The sequence below is a fragment of the Callospermophilus lateralis genome, chromosome 13 (genome assembly GCF_048772815.1).
Source record: "Callospermophilus lateralis isolate mCalLat2 chromosome 13, mCalLat2.hap1, whole genome shotgun sequence".
Lineage (NCBI taxonomy): Eukaryota > Metazoa > Chordata > Mammalia > Rodentia > Sciuridae > Callospermophilus > Callospermophilus lateralis.
The window spans coordinates 80,416,792-80,437,578 of record NC_135317.1 but is presented as its reverse complement, the minus strand read 5'-3'; the positions used below and the strand labels follow the sequence as shown (position 1 = coordinate 80,437,578).

At 52.5% G+C, this 20,787-nt stretch overlaps 1 protein-coding gene and 1 non-coding gene across 2 annotated transcripts in view; both read left to right on the top strand.

The window, feature by feature from the left end:
* Pkp1 (plakophilin 1) overlaps positions 1-19,641 on the top strand; it is a 43,719-nt gene extending 24,078 nt beyond the window's left edge. Inside the window, exons 3-13 of the mRNA XM_076831973.1 lie at positions 4,607-5,001; positions 7,821-7,965; positions 8,772-8,979; positions 9,684-9,861; positions 10,992-11,106; positions 13,074-13,229; positions 13,981-14,157; positions 15,327-15,480; positions 15,791-15,977; positions 16,642-16,726; positions 19,567-19,641. Of these exons, the coding sequence (XP_076688088.1) occupies positions 4,607-5,001; positions 7,821-7,965; positions 8,772-8,979; positions 9,684-9,861; positions 10,992-11,106; positions 13,074-13,229; positions 13,981-14,157; positions 15,327-15,480; positions 15,791-15,977; positions 16,642-16,726; positions 19,567-19,641 (1,875 nt within the window). The remainder of the gene's footprint in view (positions 1-4,606; positions 5,002-7,820; positions 7,966-8,771; positions 8,980-9,683; positions 9,862-10,991; positions 11,107-13,073; positions 13,230-13,980; positions 14,158-15,326; positions 15,481-15,790; positions 15,978-16,641; positions 16,727-19,566) is intronic.
* Trnal-uaa (transfer RNA leucine (anticodon UAA)) lies at positions 16,462-16,541 on the top strand. Its single transcript has one exon. It is a non-coding gene; the product is annotated as a tRNA-Leu (tRNA).
* Positions 19,642-20,787: the final 1,146 nt, after the last annotated feature.

The following is a 20,787-nucleotide window of genomic DNA, read 5'->3' as shown; positions in this document are numbered from 1 at the left end:
TGCCGGGGGCGGGGGGTAGATTTTCAACTCTGAGCACTCCTGATATCTGGGAGTCGGGTGGGCGGGGTCAAAGCAGGCTTTGTGGAGATGACAGGTTTGAGAAGAAGCCTGGGAGTAAGTAAGATTTGAAAGCAGGTAGGGAAGGGAAGCCATGTAGGATAGAGACGAAGCAGGGGACCCAGACATGGCTGCTGCCACAGAACAGCAAAGAGAAGAGATGGCTGACATGCGGGCTGGGCCCAGGATGATGATAGCTTGCCTTGGAAGCAGCAGAGACGCCTTAGGCTCTCCAGCAAGGCCAAGGCTAATGGAAGCTTTGCCTGAGGAAGGTGGAGTGATATCAGAGCACTGGAGGTCCCCAGGAGCCACCTGAGGAGAGCCACAACCACAGTCTGGGAACTAGGGGTGGTAAAGGTAGGAGGAAAGGGTTCTCAGATGGAAGGACAGAAAGATACCACCTTTCCTGAATGGCTAGTTACTAGCCTGTCCTATGACCTTGGGCGCACAGGAGCTTTTCTGGTTTGGAAGACTCTTCAGACTGCACAGTTCTCACTCCAGGGAAAGCTACCTATATTCTGGTCTTTGAAGCCCTTGGTCTTGGGCTGGGATTGCTTTGCTTAGGTCCAGTCACCCTCTTGGACTTGCTTGCAACATGAGGGTGGGCCTCAGAGAGCTTTCCAACTTAAGGAGGAACAGGAAGAGAGTTAAACACCACACTTCTCCAAAAAGGAAGAGGAGGAAGGAAGAAAGGCAGTTGAGTCACAGGACCCAGGTCACTGGCAGAACCTTGAGCAGAGCAGGGACGGAGGAAGGTGGAGTGATATCAGAGCACTGGAGTCTGTGGAGCACTGGAGGGGACTCCCACTGAAACAGCCTTGGGCTACGAATTCCAGGGTGGACCCTCAAGAGCCCTGTGATCTCCCAAGTGGAGAAACAAGTCTCTCTGGGGGCAACCTTGACTTCAACCTGGCTGTCCGGCTCAGTCTTCTGTCTGGTTGAATGGTCAGCTGACAGGAAGGTGAGCGGCTAGTCTAGAATGTTCTGATCCATGGGCCATCCCACCTGAGGCTGGAGTTTCCCAAGGAAGCATGAGATAACCAAACATGGTGTGTGTGTGTGTGTGTGTGTGTGTGTGTGTGTGTGTGTGAGAGAGAGAGAGAGAGAGAGAGACTGTCCTTTGTATTCAAAGAAGAGGAGGCTGCCAGCAGATCACTATCTACCGTGGGGGTGTGGTTGGAGACTGGCATTAGCAACAAAGGTCTCCCACCTGCTGTGGGCACATCTGCCCGCTGCTGCCCGCACATTTCCCCTGGCTGCAGCTGTTCACTCGGGACATGGAAGATGGTGTTTGGAAATGTGGGCGGGACATTTTTTTAGTCACAATGACTGCAAGGTATTGTTAGCATTTAGGGCCTGCAGGCCAGGGCCACCAAACACCCTTTGATGCCTGGGGCATCCTGAACAATGAAGAGTTGTTCTGCCTGGATGCCCACAGCACCCATAGCACCCTCATCAGCACCTTTCCAACACACAGCCTGGCTTCACTGTAGGTGTGCCATCTGGGGGGACCAGGTTCCCCCATTTTCTAACATATTTTGACCTGTTATGTGCCCTGGAGTAAGGACAGTGTGGCGCTCTGAATCTGGGATGCATGTCCTTCCTGGGCTCCGCTGGCTTCCTGGGTTCATCTCTTCTGTGTCAACCTGGTAGCTTTTTCAGGTTTGGTGTGGATGATGAAAAACCCTCAGCCAGATCCTAAAGGCAGCCAGCCTGTCCTGAGTCAGAGGGATACAGTTGTCTCCATTGAAAAAACAATTGTGTCATGTACTGTCTTAAATGCTTTACAAATATTAGTCTGTTGACTTCTCCCAGTGACCCTGTATGTTGGGTACAATTATAATCCCAGTTATACAGATGGAGAAATAAAGGCACATTGGGCTTACGTCACTGGCCCTGCTACACTCCTCAGGCAAATGGCATAGCCAGGGCAGTCTGGCCCCCGCATTGTGTTCTTGATCACTGGGTCTTCCGCTGTGTAAGTCTCAGCCCATTGGGTCTGAGGAGTACTTAGAGGCTACAGGCCAAAGTTGATCACAGGCATCTATGCAGGGAGGGATAGAGGAGGCCCGCCTCATGTGAGCAGTGGAGGAGACCGAGGCCTCCCCATGGAAGACTCTGGCTAGGTTTGTCTCCTGCTTGTCAAAGTGATAGCCAAGGACCACCATGATGGGAGGAAGCCATTTATAGCTGTCCTTGGTCACCATCTAACAGAGGCCACCAACACCGTGGCTCCAAAAGCTGGGGGTGGGGGCGGTTTCTAGGAATGGGTGATACCACTGGGGTGTGGCCCACGGAGAGGGGGCCGGAAAATCAATCCCCAGGCTGGGCATCCCTTCCTTGGGCACCCTGCCTGCTCCCCTGCAGGTACAGCCGGCACCAGTTCCTTCAGACAGCCCACCCTCGCTGAGACTTGCCAGGGCTGCCTGCTGCTCCTTTTCCCAGCACAGGGGCACAGGGACCAAGGTCTTTGTCAGGCTTAATCATCATGATGGCATCTTTGCTGGGTTTGGGCCAGGAGAGTGTCTGGACCCCTCATCGGTGTCTGTGATGATGTCCAGGTGTGTCATTTGCTGAGAACAAGGGAGCTCCTTGTTGTGTTTCCTCTTAGGGCTTAGCCTGCCACTTAGGAGCACTCAGCTTTCCTTCCAAGATGCCATCTGCCCCACTCCTTCCCCTGAGAAGACGCAGAGTGTAACCTCATTGCATGTTTTGCATGTGATCTGCAAGGCGCCCATTCCATGTCCTGTGCTCAGGATGCTGCCCGCTCCCCTGGCCGATGCCTGGTCGCTATCTGCTTCTGCCTGTTCCAACCCCCACACACCAGTTACCTTTGTGGATAGGTTGGTTTGACCCAGTTTGGGGAAGAAAACTGCACCTGCCTGAGCGCACAGCTGGGTGTGTGGGTGAAGGGGATGAGCTTGCCTCTGCCAAGGTTAACAGCCTGTGGCTTCTTCATGTTGAATGCCATTTCCAATGGGTAGCTTGACACCCAGACCTCCTGGGAGCTCGAACCATGAGAACTCCCTGTTCTCTACGCTCCCCTGCAGAGCTGAACGAGGACCAAGCTGAAGGACAGCTCCTCTCTAGTTCTGTGTGGCCAGATCCTGCATCCTGGAGAATTGCCCAGTTCCCAAAGGACCTTCCATGCACACACACACACACACACACACACACACACACACACACACACTCATTCTCTCTCCTTCCCTCTCATTTTCTCTCCCCCGTCCCATGCTTTCTCCCTTTCATTCTCCCCCACCCCTCTCTTTCTCTCTCTGCCCTTCTCTCAGGGTGGGGCAGGGAGGATCTGGGCTGAACTTGGCCCTGGCTCATCTCAGCTAAGGTGAGTCCCAAGTCAGCACCTGTACAGAGACATTTTATCAGGCTCAGTGTTGATCCTCTAGTCTGAGAGCAAGTCCCAGCAGGCCAGACCCACCAGCTTGTGAGCTCCTGGGAAAGTTCTCCTTGGACAGTTTTGTCCCAGAGTTAATTCCCACCAAGTCTCTGCAGGCACCTCCTGTGGAGGCTAACCCCCAGAGGGACTCACACACAGCCTGGGCGCCTCATTGTCCCGGGTCTGTTGTCCTTTTGGATCACTCTGCCAAGTTTCTCCCTCCTGGTAGCCTGACAGCAAAGCCCAGAGGCCCAGCCTGTAACCTACCCTGCAGTCCCTGGGGCCCAGCTCCTGGTTGCAGGTGGCCCCCAGCAAGCAGTTCCTTATAACAAAGGGCCCAGGGAGCAGATACAAGTAACCAAAGAGAATGGCAGTGTCAGAAGCTGCTGGTGTCTGGGAATGGCCCAAGGGTATGAGGCCAGGGCTTGAGATTCAAGGTCAAGTCTTGGTTTTGTCATTGACTTACTGAGTGACTGTTGGAAGGCCTTCTTCTCTCTGGGTCTGCAATTTCCCACCTGGACTGTGTGGCCAGATCGGTGGCTGCTAGACTTTCTGGACTGCATCCCACAGTAAGAAGTACATTTCACATTACAATCCAGCAGCCGCTCACTGTTCACAAACAATCTGTGTCAGTATTATGTACATTGCACTCTGGTATTTTCTATTCCCATATATATTGCTCGATTCTATATTTTCAGTAATGCTGAGCACAATCTCCTAAGTGACATAAATCCATAATGGGTCAAAATTCACTGTTCAAAAATATAGCAGGGGCTGGGGCTATATTTTTGGTAGAGTATTTGTCATGCATGAACCCCAGGTTGGATCCCCAGCACCATAAGAACAACAACGAATATATATGGCAGATTATGGCTACAGGTCTTTTCTCGCCAAACATTCTGGGACTTTCTGTTTTTTAATATTTATTTTTTAGTTGTAGTCAGACACAATATCTTTATTTTATTTATGTGGTGCTGAGGATCGAACCCAGGACCTCGCACGTGCTAGGTGAGCTCTCTACCACTGAGCCACAATCCGGCCCCCATTCTGGGACTCTCTGAATATTGAGGGGAGGCCATGTCCTGTGGCCAGCAGGATCCAGGATGCCCTGTCAGGAAGCTTGACTGAGCTTTTCCCCCTTTCCCTAACCAGATCTACAATGGGACCCTCAAGCGGGAGCAGGACAACAGGCGCTTCAGCTCCTACAGTCAGATGGAGAACTGGAACCGGCACTACCCCCGCGGGAGCTGTAACACCACCGGTGCAGGCAGTGACATCTGCTTCATGCAGAAAATCAAAGCGAGCCGCAGCGAGCCTGACCTCTACTGCGATCCCAGGGGCACCCTGCGCAAGGGCACACTGGGCAGCAAGGGCCACAAGACCACCCAGAACCGCTACAGCTTTTACAGCACCTGCAGCGGTCAAAAGGCCATCAAGAAGTGCCCCGGGCGCCCACCCTCTTGCACCTCCAAGCAGGACCCAGTCTATGTGCCACCTATCTCCTGCAACAAGGACCTGTCCTTTGGCCACTCAAGGGCCAGCTCCAAGTGAGTGTTGCTAGGCTGGGGTGGGGGCCGGGCAGGGCCAAGTAAGGGGTCAGCTGCTAGCCCAGCTCCCTCTGCACAGGGCTCCCAGGAAGTGGGGAGAGGCACAGCCTCTGTCCTGGCTTTGGTGTAAGCGCCTTGAAGAGTCCTTGGCCAGAGGTTCTTGACCCAGAGGGGCCATGACCCAGGGAGTTCAGCATGAAAGGAAGACCGAAGCCAGATAATGAGTACATAGATTTAAAGGTCACAGGGAGGTTATGAGCAAAGGGTTAGCTAACTAGAGATGATCAAGGAGGCCCATGCTTCTCCCAGTGAACTCCTCCAACCCGCAATGTCAATGTCACCCAGGAATGCAATAGAAATGCTCATTCCAGCGCACCTCAGTCCCACTGACTCAGAAACACCAGAGGGGCCTAAGCAATGCGTGTCTCAATCAGCCCCACAGGTGCCTGGGAGTCACGCTAGAGTCTAAGAGCCTCTGGACTTAGACACATTAATCTCCATCTGTGTTCTGGAAGCAAAGAAATGGGCCCTGTGTAAATGATGGGAACAGAACAGGTTGTGGATTATGTTATAAAACAGGTAAGTCCAAAGGACAGTTAGGACAGACAAATACCCGAGGGACATGATCTAGAGCTCAGGGACAGAGCACAGCTCCCGTCCACAAGAAAGGCCACTGCCCAGGGGGAATGAAGGGAAACCAATGGGCTGGGAACCACGAAGAGCCACAGGCTGGACCAGGGATGCCCCTCAGAGTGCTTGACTAGCCTGAGCGAGGCTCCGGGTTCCATCCCCATTCCTGAAAACATATGTGCCACAGGCATAGGTGAGTGACATTGACCTTGTCTTTCAGGCATCAGAGCTCAATGAACCTTAAAAATATTCTTTATCACCTAGTGATTGTTGTTCATTTATTTGACAAATATTTGCTCAAATATTTGCTGAGCAAATATCACATGCTCAGCTCTGTGGCGAGTGCAAGGGACCTGGCCCTGACAGGATAGCCTAGAGTGGTTCTGGAGCTACACGGTCCACCTCTTCTCACATCCCCAGGAATGTTGTGTTCTTTATCTTTAACCATCACAACCCCTTCCAGGAAGGAGCTAGCATTCCACAGTAAGGAAAGGAGGAAACAAGACACAGAGATGTTAAGTAGCACCCTCAAGACCACATAGCTGTTTCTATATCCTATGTTCTCTCCACACTGTGCTGAAAATAAGCAAAATACCATTCTAAAGTAGAATTCCACTTGAAGAACATAACATATACTTATGATAACTTGGAAAATGAATAAGAAATCTCTCTTTCTTGAAGACTCTGATCAGAGCAACATCTTTCCTCAATTAGATGCCCAGAATGGAGGGCCTAGATAGGACATGGAGGGGTTGAGTGACAAGCTATTTAGATGTTTGACTGATGGATGCCAGGTGACATTCTTTTTTTTTTAGAGAGAGTGTGTGTGTGAGAGAGAGAGAGAGAGAGAATTTTTTAATATTCATTTTTTAGCTTTTTTGGCGGACACAACATCTTTCTTTGTATGTAGTGCTGAGGATCGAACCTGGGCCTCACGCATGCCAGGCGAGCGCGCTACCGCTTGAGCCACATCCCCAGCCCTTGACATTCTTTCAATACAGGTCAGGGGTGCTACTAACCCAGCATCAGAGAGCTCTGCCCTTTGGGTGATTTTTCCAGAAATCAAGCTGGGCTGCCCTAGTTAAAACCATGTCTGTTTATTGAGCACCTACTTAGGCAACACCAGAATCTAGTATGAGGACTAGAGGATTCCTTCTATAAATGATGAAGGATACCCACGGGGTAGAGCTGGGTATCACAGAAGGTTTGCCCCTGTCCTCAGCAAACCTACCTCTTGGGAAGCAGGACACACTCAGGACACAGGAAAGACTGCCTGTGACTCTGGCCCTAGGAGCAAGAGGGGTTCTTAGGAGAAAGGGATCCTTCTTTGGAAGGCTTTGCAGAAGGGGGAGTGTAGTAGGTCCGCCATGGTGTGCAAAAGATCACATCATCCTCCAGATGAGGAGGTTAAAACATACAATTTCTGGTTTGCAGTTCAAAGAAAGTGGACTATCAGCCATCTTCTATGGCTCAAACTAATGCATGCCCTGGGATGTCCGCCTAAGCAGTTTGAACTTGAACCTGCAGTGTGGAGAAGCTTCTGATGGTATCTGAACTAAGAAACAATACAGGGGACAGGGTTTTAGAACTACTTCTCTTGTTAAGGGCTGTAATGTGCTGGTTGGAGGAGTTTGGAAAAGGGATACAACTAGGGGGGTCTCTAGTGACCATCCCCTGAGAATGATCCTGATCAGGAGGAAATTGTGGCCATAAGGATGGGAAGGAGGTGTGAGTTTCTTTTTGTGTAAGAAGAGCCAGTTACACTTGGGGATGGATGGATGAATGGATGGATGGAAGAAGGGATGAATAAACTCACAGCCATTTTCTTCCATTTTCCCAATACCAGGTGCAAACATGACAGAAGGCATGATAGGTGGAAAGATTACCCTCAGGGAATAGGAGTTTTGCTCATGGGAGAATCAAATGGCCTGCTTGGACCTTAACCCAAGACCAGGGCCTCACCAGAGCCAATGTTCCCACAAGGGGGAAATACAGTGGGTGAGCCTGCCCCTTGTCTGGGGGAGCTGTTCCATAGCAAGTATTCTCCAAGAGGGCCTGAGGGCCTCGCTCTGGCCCTCTGGAAGGCAGATGAGGTTGTGGCTGCTTGCTGTGCAAGGGAGAATTCTGGGCCCATTCATCAGGGCTCCCAGCTCACCCCGTAACACACCCCCACTGTATGTTCCTCGCAGGATCTGCAGTGAGGACATCGAGTGCAGTGGGCTGACCATCCCCAAGGCCGTGCAGTATCTGAGCTCCCAGGACGAGAAGTACCAGGCCATCGGGGCCTACTACATCCAGCACACCTGCTTCCAGGATGAATCTGCCAAGCAACAGGTAATGGGCTGCAGGCTTTCCACTCTGGCAGGTGGGAGCTGAGCCTGGGTGTATCAGCTTGACCCTGCATTCGGAGGCAGGTGGGGGTAGGTACAGTTGGCTTCTTCTCACCCTGCCCAGCTGCCAGGAATAAGGAGTATGCCTGGCATCTTAACCTGCACAGCAATGTCCTCTGTTGAGTGGACACTAGGCAAGTACATTTCCTCCACTGGTCACAGAAGAGACCCTTTACTGACAGCCATGAGTTCAACAGAAATCCCCTTTCTCAAATTTCACTGAAGAACATGACGGCTCCCTACCCCAGAGTGTTTCTCTCTCTCTCTCTCTCGTTGAAAAGGGGACACATATACTCTGCAGTTTAGCCCAAGGATATTGAGTTTCCTAGAGGCCAGGGTTACTTTCATCAAAATTTCTGCCAAAGAAGAAAGCGTTTCCTTGGGTCCATGGGAAGATCTCCCATATCTGTGTTCTGCCTATGATTTTGAGGGAGGCATATAGACATTTTATCTCATCTAACCCTCACCACCATCCTCTAGAGGGGAAAACAGGGCTCAGGAAAGAGGAGCAACTTGCTGAAGGTCTTCCAGTCAGGATGTCAGGGAGCTGGGACCTGAGTCCAGGTCTTCTGGCTTCTGGCCTAGGTTTGTTGCCATCACCTTTTGCTGCTAATTTATTTTGGTTGATTTGTATATTTCTGAAGTTAAAGTAGACTTTTCTTTTTTTGGTTTGGGAAAAATCTGCTTTAAGCAGAGAGTGAGTGGCTCGGCCTCCCTCCCTTGACCGGACAACATGGCACTCTTCTGCAGGTCTATCAGTTGGGAGGCATCTGCAAGCTGGTGGACCTTCTCCGCAGCCCCAACCAGAATGTCCAGCAGGCTGCCGCAGGGGCCCTGCGCAACCTGGTGTTCCGGAGCACCACCAACAAGCTGGAGACCCGGAGGCAGAATGGAATCCGTGAAGCCGTCAACCTCCTGAGGAAGACCGGGAGCACCGAGATCCAGAAACAACTGACTGGTAGGGGACCATGCCAGACTGTGGGATATGGCCTTCAGCTGGGGTGAAGGCCGGTCCCTCCAGGCCAGGCCAAGGCACATTTGCAGATTTGTCTGGGAAAAGTGGCACAGGCCCTCGCCATATTAGTAGTGTCCAGTGGTGACCCCAAATGGTGTGCACATCCACAGGAGGTCATGGTCCACGGCTGGAGGGCAAGGGGAGGAAGGCTTGATCCCTAGACTCAAGGTGGGGTGTAAGAAAGGTCACCGTGAAGACCTTCACTTGGACTGGGAAGATAAGACCATGTAGAGTGATAACTGATGAGTTTTTCTGGAATGACTTTCAGACATAGAAAATAGCACCACATAAAAGAAAATAAAGATAGTGTGTCCACCTAAAACAAAGAAATAAATATTTTAAAAAAAAGAAGATTCTGAGTGCTAAAATTTACATGAAAAACTGCCAATCAATCAACTATATTATGGTCACCTTCCATAGGCATAATTTTGACCTAGAAAGAGAACTTGGATGTTCCTGTCCCTCAAAGTACTTTCAGACTACCTAGGACCCTGAGAATCGGCTCATGAAAGAGTTGAACAACTGGTTGGATCGACCAAGCCTACTGGCAGGGTCCATTTGCTAGAAGAGCCCAGGCTGGAGTGACACCAAGGTTTCCAAGTTTTTCGGAGCCCACAGGTGTTGAGTTGACCATCTCTGACCCCCAGGGCTGCTCTGGAACCTGTCTTCCACTGATGAGCTGAAGGAGGAGCTGGTGGCCGATGCTCTGCCTGTTCTGGCCGACCGGGTCATCATCCCTTTCTCGGGCTGGTGTGATGGCAACAGCAACATGTCCCGAGAAATGGTGGATCCTGAGGTCTTCTTCAATGCCACAGGCTGCTTGAGGTAAGAGAAGAAGGTCCTTGGGTCTTATTGCCCTGGTCTCTGACCCTCTTGGAGGCAGCGCCATCTTGGCCAGCATTCAGAGAACCTAGTATCTGGTCCAGCACTGCCTCTCAAGGGCTGGCTCCAAGACACGGACCCGGCATTGCTACCTTCCCTGACTGTGGATCAGGCTCAGGGTCCTACAATCTCCTCTGAGGAGACACAGAGGACCTTAGATAGAACTCTAAGGGTAGAAACACCTGGATCAGAGTATTCAAACTGGTTCCACCGTTTCATCCTCCTCCGCCTCGGAAAAATGCATTTCTTGTGCGATCTTGAAGAGTGTTCTTTTAGACAAAAGTCTGCTGATTGGCTGCTTATGAGTCACTTTCCCAGCTGTGATGCTAAAACCACTTGCCATGTTCATTGGCACGAGGACAGCACTGCTTTGCCCAACATTTCCGGAGTTCCATACCAGGGTGTGGCATAGTCCCTGGGGGCTGCTGGAGGAGGGGACTGGGGTGGTTGTTCTCAGAGCAGAGGTTTGCAAGCCAGGGGTGGGGGCTGCTGCAGAGTGTGGAACAGAGGAGCGACATTCCCTGGAGGGTCCCACCTTGCTCTAGTGGGGTGTGTCTTCCCCAGTTGCTGAGAAACCCCCAGAGTGGAGGGTGCAGCTGGCTCGTGCTTCTCCAAGCCTCCAGGAGCAGAGAGACTAGGGGGATGAAAAGCCAATGTAATTAAGGACTTTAGAGGGCTCCAGGGCTACTGGGAACAACAGCAGACAGACAGACAGACACATACACACACACATATACGCCAGGCAGAAGGGCCCAAAGTGCTTGGGAATGAGCTACAGCTGGGGGTGGAGTGCGATTTGATGGACAGTGTCCCCAGCCAGCCCCCCTGAGCTCCAGTCCCCATCCAACTCCTCACAGAGATCCAAGCAGGGTTTCTTTACCCCTCTTCACTCTTTTTCTCTTTTCTCGTGTCCTTCCTTCTTCCTCCTACTTCCAACCCCCAACCTCCACCCTATCCCGTGTGCTGTCCCCCTGTCCCCCACTGTGTGTCTCTTCCACACTGTCCTCACCTCCCTCCCTGTCCTCTTACCCACCTTGCCCACATCCTCCTGCCCTCCCCGTTCTCTTCTGCAGGAACCTGAGCTCTGCCGACGCAGGCCGCCAGACCATGCGGAACTACTCGGGGCTCATTGACTCCCTCATGGCCTACGTCCAGAATTGTGTGGCAGCTAGCCGCTGTGATGACAAGGTGAGAGTGCAGCCCTGGTGACACCTTGACTTCTAGACCCAGCCCCTGTTCTCTGTCCAGAGCGTAAAACCCGGGGCCACAACTGGAATCAGTGAGGCCAGCTCTTGGCCTCCTGGTCATGACTTTTCTGTCTCCCAGATCTAAGGAGTCAGGAGTTGCACTTTCTGAGTGCCTCTGAGGCCTGGCTCACTGACAGAACAGTAGCTTGGGGTCTCGGGCAGCAGAGAGGACATCTGGAGCAAGGGCATTGCACACAAGGCAGGCTCTGGGGGCCACACTGTCACCAGTGATGCTGAGCCCCATTGGCAGCTCTGGGAACACACACTCACGCTCCCAGGGTCTCAAAATTTTTCCTGAAATGAGACGCCTGCTCCTGCTGCCCTTCCACTGCCTTCAAAAAGGCCATCAGCAGGCCATCTTCCTGCCCTGCCTGGACTTTGGGACATAACAGAAAAAACAGAAAGGATACATCATGAGGGAAGATAAACCAAGTCTGGTTCATTGCCACTGAAGAAGGACAGTGGTTCAGGAGTCAGGGAGACAGTGGGCTGCAGTGTCCCCTACATCCACAGGGGACGGGCTGGGCATCACAGCTGGGTATCACAGCAGGATTTTATCTCCTGCTCCCTCCACTGGAGGGGACAACAGGGTCTCAGGAGAGAGCCTTGTCACTTGGTTCCCTGGCCTGGTTCCTGCAGACAAGGTGCTTTTCTTCTGTGCATGCAAGATCCCTTAGACCCATATGACCCCCAAACCCCAGGAGCCAGATTCCTTCAGATCCCAAGCCTCATTAGGGGGTCAAGTCTGTGGCCACCGAGTCCTAGCCCGGAGGTACACCAAAGGCAAAGGACAAAGATGGGGGCCAGCTGCTGTGAAGTCCCAGATCCCGGGCCTCACTATCGGTGTGTTCTAGCACCTGGGATACGGAGGCTGAGGCGTGCTCATGGGAAGGGAGCAGGAGAAAGCAGCGGGGCTTTGGAACCTAAAGGAATTGGAGCTGCTCGAGAAGGAGATTGTTCCAGAAGGGCAGCCATATTCCTCAACACCCAGTATGCCCATCAACACTTTGTCCATAGCAATAAAACACTCTGGTCTGTTGTGTCCTACGGTGTGTAAGACCCCATGGTAGATATTCTCCATGGACAGTAACACCCTAGGGGATCTTCCTAGGACCCCCAAAGATAAAAAATTCACAGGTGCTCAAATCCCTTTTATAAAATGGTGTAGTATTTGCATATAATCTATGCACATCTCATATATATCTGTATATCTACATATATAGATATATATACTGGGAATTAAACCCACAGGAACTCCACCACTGAGCTACATCCCCAGCCCTATCTCCCTTTTTTATAAAAAATTGAGACAGGTTCTAAGTTTCCCAGGCTGGCCTCAAACTTGCAATCCTCCTGCGTCAGCCTCCCATGTGGTTGAAGTTACAGGCATGTGCCTGGTTTTCTTCCCATATCCTTTAAATAATCTATAGATTACTTAGAACACCTAATATAATGTAAATGCTACATAAACAGTTGTTATACAGTATTGTTTAGGGAATAATGATGAGAAATAAATCTGTTCATGTTCGGTGGAGATGCAATATTTTTTTACATAATTTCAGCCATGATTGGTTGAATCCATGGAGGCTAAGCCCAAGGATAATTGAAGGGCCAACTATCTTCTCAATAGCCCAGTGAAGTCATTTTAGTCCCATTTCACAGTTGAGAATACTGAGACCCATAAGGTGAGGTAAGTCACTCAAGTTGAAACAGCCAGGAAATAAAAGAAGTAGGATTCAAGTCCAAGTCCAAGTCCCAGGCATGTCCCAGGGAGCCCTTTCCAGACTGAGGCTATGGGGGGCGATGGTGCTCCTATCCCTTGATGCCACTGTCTGATTAGTCAGGAAGCCCAGGAGCCCACGGGGGGCTGAGCAATGGCTCAGGCACCTGCTTCTGCTTACTCCCCAGTCCGTGGAGAACTGCATGTGCATCCTGCACAACCTCTCCTACCGCCTGGATGCCGAGGTGCCCACCCGCTACCGCCAGCTGGAGTATAACACCCGCAACGCCTACACGGAGAAGTCCTCCACCGGCTGCTTCAGCAACAAGAGCGACAAGATGATGGTGAGGATCAAGCCAGGGCCCACCCAGCAAGCACTCCACCAGGTCCGCTGCCCCATCCCACCTAAAAGCATTCTTAGGGAACATGCCCTTGCCAAAGCCAGGGCCTTGGGACTTGCTGTGCTCTGGGAGCTCCGTCTTGCGTGCGAAGGGCATCTGTAGGAGCCCAGATCAGCCCCGAGGGCAAAGGCTCCCCCCGGCAGGCCTCAGTCTCCCCTGACTTCTCCTTAGCCCCTGAGGATTGGGGACAGCCAAGAACTCTGACCCCTCTCTGGTGCTGGTTTCCACCACCTCTTGAGCCTCCTGGATAAAGGGTGCTGTGGAGGGGTGGTCAGCCTCCTCCACTGGGCATGGCTGCGGAAGCCAGGTCTTGAACTAGCCTTGTGGGCCCAGGGTAGGTCAGCCCCACATTAGGACTCTGGGAGGGAGGAAGCATCCTGCTGTGAGACCCCAGAGCAGCCTCACACAGCAGGAAGGTCAACCCGGGCTGCCCAGAGCACTTCCCGGACATCAGGAATGCTCTCCACCCCGAGGAGACCGTCCCTGGCCCGTTCCCCAATTCCCTGGCCCGTTCCCCAATTCCCTGGCAAGCTCGGATGCACAGAGGAAAGCGGTGGGGGGGTGGTGTCCAGGCTCCCTGCCTCGGCAGGCATGCCACAGCCTCCCGCCAGGCTCCACAAGGTTGGGGGACAGGCAGGAGTCTCAGGTTGTGTCCCCTCACCAGGCTCCACGCTGACCCACTCTTTGTCCTCAGAACAACAACTATGACTGTCCCCTTCCTGAAGAAGAAACCAACCCCAAGGGCAGCAGCTGGCTCTACCACTCGGATGCCATTCGCACCTACCTGAACCTCATGGGCAAAAGCAAGAAAGATGCCACCCTGGAGGCCTGCGCAGGTGCCCTGCAGAACCTGACAGCCAGCAAGGGGCTGGTGAGGAGAGCCCCCTCCCTTCTGCTCCTCCCCAATCCTCCAACCCGCTCTCCAGGGGTGCTCTGCTCTTTCCCACCAGTGTGTTCCTGGCCAAGTCTATCAAACACAAATGGCTGTGAGCTTCATGCTGCAGACATGAGTCTAGTGTGTGCCAAGCCCTGGGCTGGACATGGGGAATGACAAGGGCCAAGATGCCTCGCTTTCTGGGAACTCTGGGATGGGGCTCAGAGGGCAGGCCCAGCCTGTTGGATTCTATTGGTACCCACATGGTCCCCTTTTCCTTGCAGTTCCTGGCCTCCTGGGCTCTGCTTGGTGTCAGGGACAGAGGTGCAACATGTGTCTAATAGGAGGAATCTCCATTTGGTGAATTAATAGAGGTAGAAAAAGAGGGAGTTTGGGACATGGACAGACGGATCCAGAGGAATACGTGACAGAATCATATATTATAGTATAGGGTTGAAATCAAATAGATTTTGAGGGACATGATGGAGTGGGATTAGAGGAGGCCTGTTTGCAAACTAGGAGTGTTTAGAAGGAGAAGGGAGACAGGTGTTCCCCAGTTTTACTTAGGGTGAGAGGGAAGTGGACAGGCAACTGAAGGTAAAGGAAGCTTCCCTGACCATGAGGGGAGGAGCTGGGGCTTCTGAGGACCCCAAACAATCCTAGACCAGGTTACGTCTGGATGCATTTGTTGCTTTGAGGCTTCGGTGAGCTGACCTCCCTCCAGGGAACCCCATCTGGCAAGCCCTCAACAAATATGGATTGAATCCTGCAGAGGTAGGGAAGTTGGAAGAAGATGACAGCCATTTTTTAAGTGACAAATGCTCTTGAACATGCAGTTCTGTGTGAGCAGATTCTTTAGGAAGGCAGAGCTGAGACGGTGGGGTGGGTGACACTGTTGACTCTGGATCCCCCCGAGTGAGGGAAATGAGGCTTCCTCTTCCCAGCCACCTGGCTGTAGGCTTTTCTCCCTGAGAGCAGGGAGCAGAGACAGAAAGGGAGGACAGGTCTGTAGTCACCCATATGGAAGCAATTTGTGAGTCTCTGCCCTTGCTTTCACTGTGAAGGAGAAAGGTTCTGCATCTGTTTGGACTGGCTGCCCCCCGCCCCTCCCGACTGTGTGCATGGGAAGCCACAAACCAGCTCCTCCCTGGGACCCTCTCTTGTAGATGTCCAGTGGCATGAGCCAGTTGATTGGGCTGAAGGAAAAGGGCTTGCCACAAATCGCCCGCCTCCTGCAATCTGGCAACTCAGATGTGGTTCGCTCCGGGGCCTCCCTCCTGAGCAACATGTCCCGCCATCCCATGCTGCACAGAGTGATGGGTAAGAGCGCCCACACCTTCCCCTCCAGAGAGGACACAGTGAGCCCACTGGAAGGTCACCCTTGAACCATTCTCCAGAGCAAGCATTCTGAGGGGAAGCTGGCCCAGGAGAGGGGTGGAGCTGGGAGGAGGCAGGGAGGGGGGCAAGTCTACAGAGATCCCATCTGGATTGGAGTTGGCTCTAAGGCCCAAGGGGTCACTTTGCTCAGAACTTGGCTAAGGGCAACCCAGGACTGTGGCCCAGAGAGAACCCTTCAGCCCCTCTTCTTCTTAGCAATCCTGACCCCATACGCCATCCCTTCCTCTCCCAGGGAACCAAGTGTTCCCAGAGGTGACCAGGCTCCTCACCAGCCATACTGGCAACACCAGCAATTCCGAAGACATCTTGACCTCAGCCTGCTACACCGTGAGGAACCTGATGACCTCACAGCCACAGATGGCCAAGCAGTACTTCTCCAGTAGCATGCTCAACAACATCATCAACCTGTGCCGCAGCAGGTGGGCAGGGTGGATATGGGTGCCCGTGCCCACCTGGCCCCACATCACAGTCCCCCCCTGGCTCTGAACAGTAGAAACAAACATGGAGCAGGAAAGCACCTAGGATGGAGGAGGTGGGGGTGGGGAGCTCCAGGGAAAGAAGGTCCAGAAGCTGAGCTTTATGGGGTATAGGTCCAGCCTCCAGACCTCAGGAGAGGGGATAGAGGCAGATGCTTCTTGACTGGGTGATATGTGGGGACAATGGATCCTTAGAGGGTTGGCAGGAAGCATGGAGCACTAAACCCAACTCTGTGGGGACTTTATTCTGCTCCATGGGCTATCTTCCCAGGACAAAAGTCTAAAGACAGGAGTCCACTACCAGCTTGTGGCCTCGGGGGTACCTCTAGGTGTGCAGGGGTCTGAGGTTGTACCCACTGTGTAGTGACAAGGCACAACAGTGTTGTGCACCCTGGGACCTCCCCACATCTGTTTCTGAGACCTGGAAGGGGTCTGGGGATATAGCTCAGTTGGTAGAGTGTTTGCCTTAAATGCACAAGGCCCTGGGTTCAATCCCCAGCCACCCCACCCCCCCAAAAAAAAAGACCTGGAAGGGAGGGTTGAGGGCGGAGGGTGTTCTTGTGTCTCCTGGAGTCTCATCTCACACACGCACTTCCCACCTTCCCAGTGCCTCACCCAAGGCTTCAGAAGCTGCCCGGCTCCTCCTCTCTGACATGTGGTCCAGCAAGGAGCTGCAGGGTGTCCTCAGACAGGTAAGCACCCACACCAGTAGCCCCTTCTGATGAGGCTCTTCCCACATTTACCCTGTACCAAAGTCCCAGTGGATCAAGAAGCGGGAGGTGGATTGGCCTGCCCACCCACCCAGGTGAGGCTTGCCCCAGAGTCAGAGCAGGAGATCCTGCCCCGCAATGAGCCTGATCAATGCTCTGTCCAAACCTCTGGACCCAGGATCAACCAGGGCAGGCAAGCGGGTGGAGAGCAGAGGAGATGTGCACAGTCTCCTCTGTGGGGTGGGATTGTTCAGCAGAAAAATGAAAGGCACATGAGTCACTTGGGGGCATGACGGGTGCTCTGCTGGCGAGGTAGGTTTGGGCTTGATTACAAAGGCCCTTCAATTTCAGGCAGAGTTTGGACTTGGCACTGGGGAACCACTCGAGGTTTTGCGTAGAGGGTCTCATGATGGAAGCAGCCCTGGAAAAACTAGTTCCATACCAATGAGTGAGGTCAAGAGGACCTTGGAGGCTGCTCTGCTTGTCCAGGGTGACCTGCCCCTAACTGTCCTCAAAACTCCCCAGCGTCAGCGGCCCCGAGTCCTCCGTCAGGCTGTGTTCTGAGACATCGCACACTGACCCTCTCGCCCATTCCTGCACAGCCATTCTTTGGGCTGAGGTGTAGGCCGTGGGGAGGTGGGAATAAAGGAGAGAAGGCACAAGTAGCAGTGTAGTGCTGATGGCACTTGAGGCTTGGAGACACTGCAGCTGCGTCAACAGACACAGATCAGCTGGCGAGAGCTGGAGGAGGCTCTTGGGTGGGAGTAGGAGGTTGGATCTGGATGGCTTGGCGGAAGTGGAGTGGGACCCTGGCAGAGGCTGGAGCTGCAGTACAGATTGGTGATACCATGAGAAGAGGCAAGCCCCTCCTGCCTGTGGAGAAGTCTTGGGGGACCGGGGCAGAGAAGCATGAAGACCCTCACTTGAGGGCCAAGAAGGAAGAAGGCCAGGGAAGCAGGATGATCTGCACAAGTTTCCGGAAAGAGGCAGAAGAGTAGTGCCCAGTGCTGTGGAGGGGACAGGGAGGATAGAACTGGGATAGGCCCTGGGGCTAGCTGCTAATTCAGAAGTCTCTGGGGACCTCAAAGAGTACTGCTGGCAAAGCAAGGGGAGCATCTCGGGGCTTGTGGCCATGATGGGGACAGGAGAGAGGGGGCACAGATAGGAGGCGCCCCTCACTGCACTTTGTCCCAAGAAGAAAGAAGACAGGGAAGATTGAAAGAGTACTGTGAAAGACAGAGGGGATCCCAGTGTGTCTGTCATTAGAGGAGAGGGAGTGGGCAAAGAGGGGGAGAATGGAGGGGATGGGGGACAAAGAGGACAGGAGACCAACCTGGGAAAAAGGAGGGACACTTCTCCTTTATCAGAGCACGGAGACAGTTGGGGGCCTAGGAAGTCTCCATGGTCCAAGATGAGTGGGAAATATGAAGGTGGACAGTGGCCCTTGTTCTCCATTTGCCAACCAACCCTCTTTTCGAGCAATACCACCATGAGGGTGGGCATGGCCGAGTGGCGGCTACCAGATAGACACAGGGGTGGGTGTGGGGAGACAAGTAAGGAGGGCAGGGTGACACTTCCTTGATCTTTTTGAAGATGATCCAAAGGTTTCAACTCATCCAAAAATACAGAGCCCTCTCCTGGCCTAAAGACACACAAGGAATCCACTTCCTAGGCTCTCTGTGTGAATTCCCCTCTGTGCTGTCCTTTGGGAACCAGTGTCCCCGTTCAGCCTCCACCTGTTTCTCCAGTGGTACTTGACAGTAGCCTTGGCAGCATCTAGGTCAAGGTTTCTGTTCCCAAAGCACATTCAGATCCATCATTAATTAGGTTGTCACAGCACAGGTGAGGCAGGTCACATGGCTTTTGTCCCTTTTGCTGACTACGGAATCAGAATCTAAAGAGTTTGTCTTGATTCAGCGAGTCAGGGCAGGAGCGAGGCTGGGATCCAGAACTTTTCACTCCTGCATTCTTTCCACCAAATTCAGCCAAGCTCAACAGGAGCAAGCAAGCAAATCTGCAGGGGGGAAAAAACAACATCATGTCATCCACGCCCAAACTCAGTAGGCCTGGGACTTTGCTGTTTGGGATCCCCTGTGTCATCTCCCTTCCTGTTCTCATAGATCAGCCATAAGCTGACCTGGCCCTCAGAGCTCAGGGCTGCACCAGGGCCCTCTTCTCAAGTCACCCCTGTCCCCACCCCTGGTGGATGACTGCTATCCTCATTCACTCTGACACATATATCAAGCACTTGCTCTATGCTAGAAGAAATAAAAGGAATGAGACCCTGTCTCCACCCAGCAGGAGCTCAGGGGCTGGTGAGCTGCCAGCGAGAGAACAGATAAGTAAACAGAACCTCATAGCACAGTGGCCTCTCACTCCAGCACCAGCCCCTGCCCCTGAGTTTGAGAAACTCTGGGCCTGGCCTCCCTGCCCCAGAGCTCTTGCCAGAATTTAAAATAAGACAGGCCGAGGCAGTCAGAAAGAAGAACCATTGGCAACATCTTAATCTGATTTTGGTGGTTGTGTAGAGGACTGGTTCAGGCCCTGACTCAGGTTTCTGCAAATTCAAGTAGGGAACTCCCGTGTGCTGGTGGAAACCAAAACACATTGCACTACCTCCTGGACAGGCACGGCATTGGGTCTGATTGCACATTGAAATAGTCTGTTAAGCCATGACACATGTACACCGTGGTCAGAGCATACCACGTCCAGAGACTTCATGAGCCCAAGGATGCTACGGGAAGGCTGTGGCTGGCCCTGCGGGGACCCCTACGCTATTTTGTCCTAGGATAAATCAAACAGCTCATGTTTCTCTCCTGCAGCAAGGCTTCGATAGGAACATGCTGGGAGCCCTAGCCGGGCCCAATAGCTTCAGGAACTTCACCTCCCGATTCTAAGAAGAGACTGTCCAAGCAAGTGCAGTTTGCAGGTAAGAACCAGCCCAATCCCTGCCCAGATCCCTCCAGAGCCACCCTGAAACCTTGGCCAATCTCAGAGAGGGACTAGGCCTATGCATGCCAGAGACACACAGCATCCTGACTCAGATCAATACAAGGACTATAAGCACAGCTATGTAGACTCCTCACTGAGGGCCTGGGCTGTCCCACCACAGAGTAGAGATGTAAAATGTCCTGATAGAATCAGAAGGGCCAAGGGGTCTGGGCAGGACTTCTGGGTACAGCTGTGTAGGTTGCCCATTGTAAAACCCAGTCAGTGCCAGTTACGTGGACTACAGTGGGTTCTGATATGGATAGTGGAGTTATACAATATGTCGTGCTTGGTTTGATCATCCAAATCTCACTTTGTTGTCCTTCTTATAATCTACCTTCCAGTCTCTTCACATACCTAGTGTGGGCAAGCTTATTCCAGCTGATGTTTCTAGGGACCAGAAACTCAGATCTAATACTATGTCAAAGGCGTGCATTCATCAGAATCACCTGGGAAGCTTGCTAAAATGTACACAGCCGCTCCCAGCCCCAGAAATTCTGACTCTTGGAGTGGAGTCCAAGGAAATACCTTTTAAAACGAGCATCCAAAGTGCTTCTTCTGCAGGGAATCCAAGCACCACAGGATGCTCAAAACAGGCATCAGCAAACCTAGACAGGCTCACCAGTGGCAGCTCTGGTACAGAGCCATCTGTACCGTAGCCAGGGACAAAGACAGACCCTCCTGGACTGGATTTCTCAGTCTTGGCCCTCTGCTAGCAAATCCACCCCAACCCCAAAGCCCAAGGAGGGTCCTGGTGGTCCACAGGAATATTAAATAAGACTACAGATACCTCTCATAGATAAGCTTCAGCAACTTGAGAACAGGAAAGGGGAGAAGATTAGAGATAGCAGACGTGTGTGTGTGTGTGTGTGTGTGTGTGTGTGTGTGTGTGTATGTGTGTGTGTGTTAGTTACTGGGGTACTAGGGATTAAACCCAGACATGCTCTACCACTGAGCTACATCCCCCAGTCCCTTTAATTTTTAATTCTAAGGGTCTTGCTGCGTTGCCCAAGCTGACCTCAAACTTTCCATCCTCCTGCCTCAGCCTCATGAGT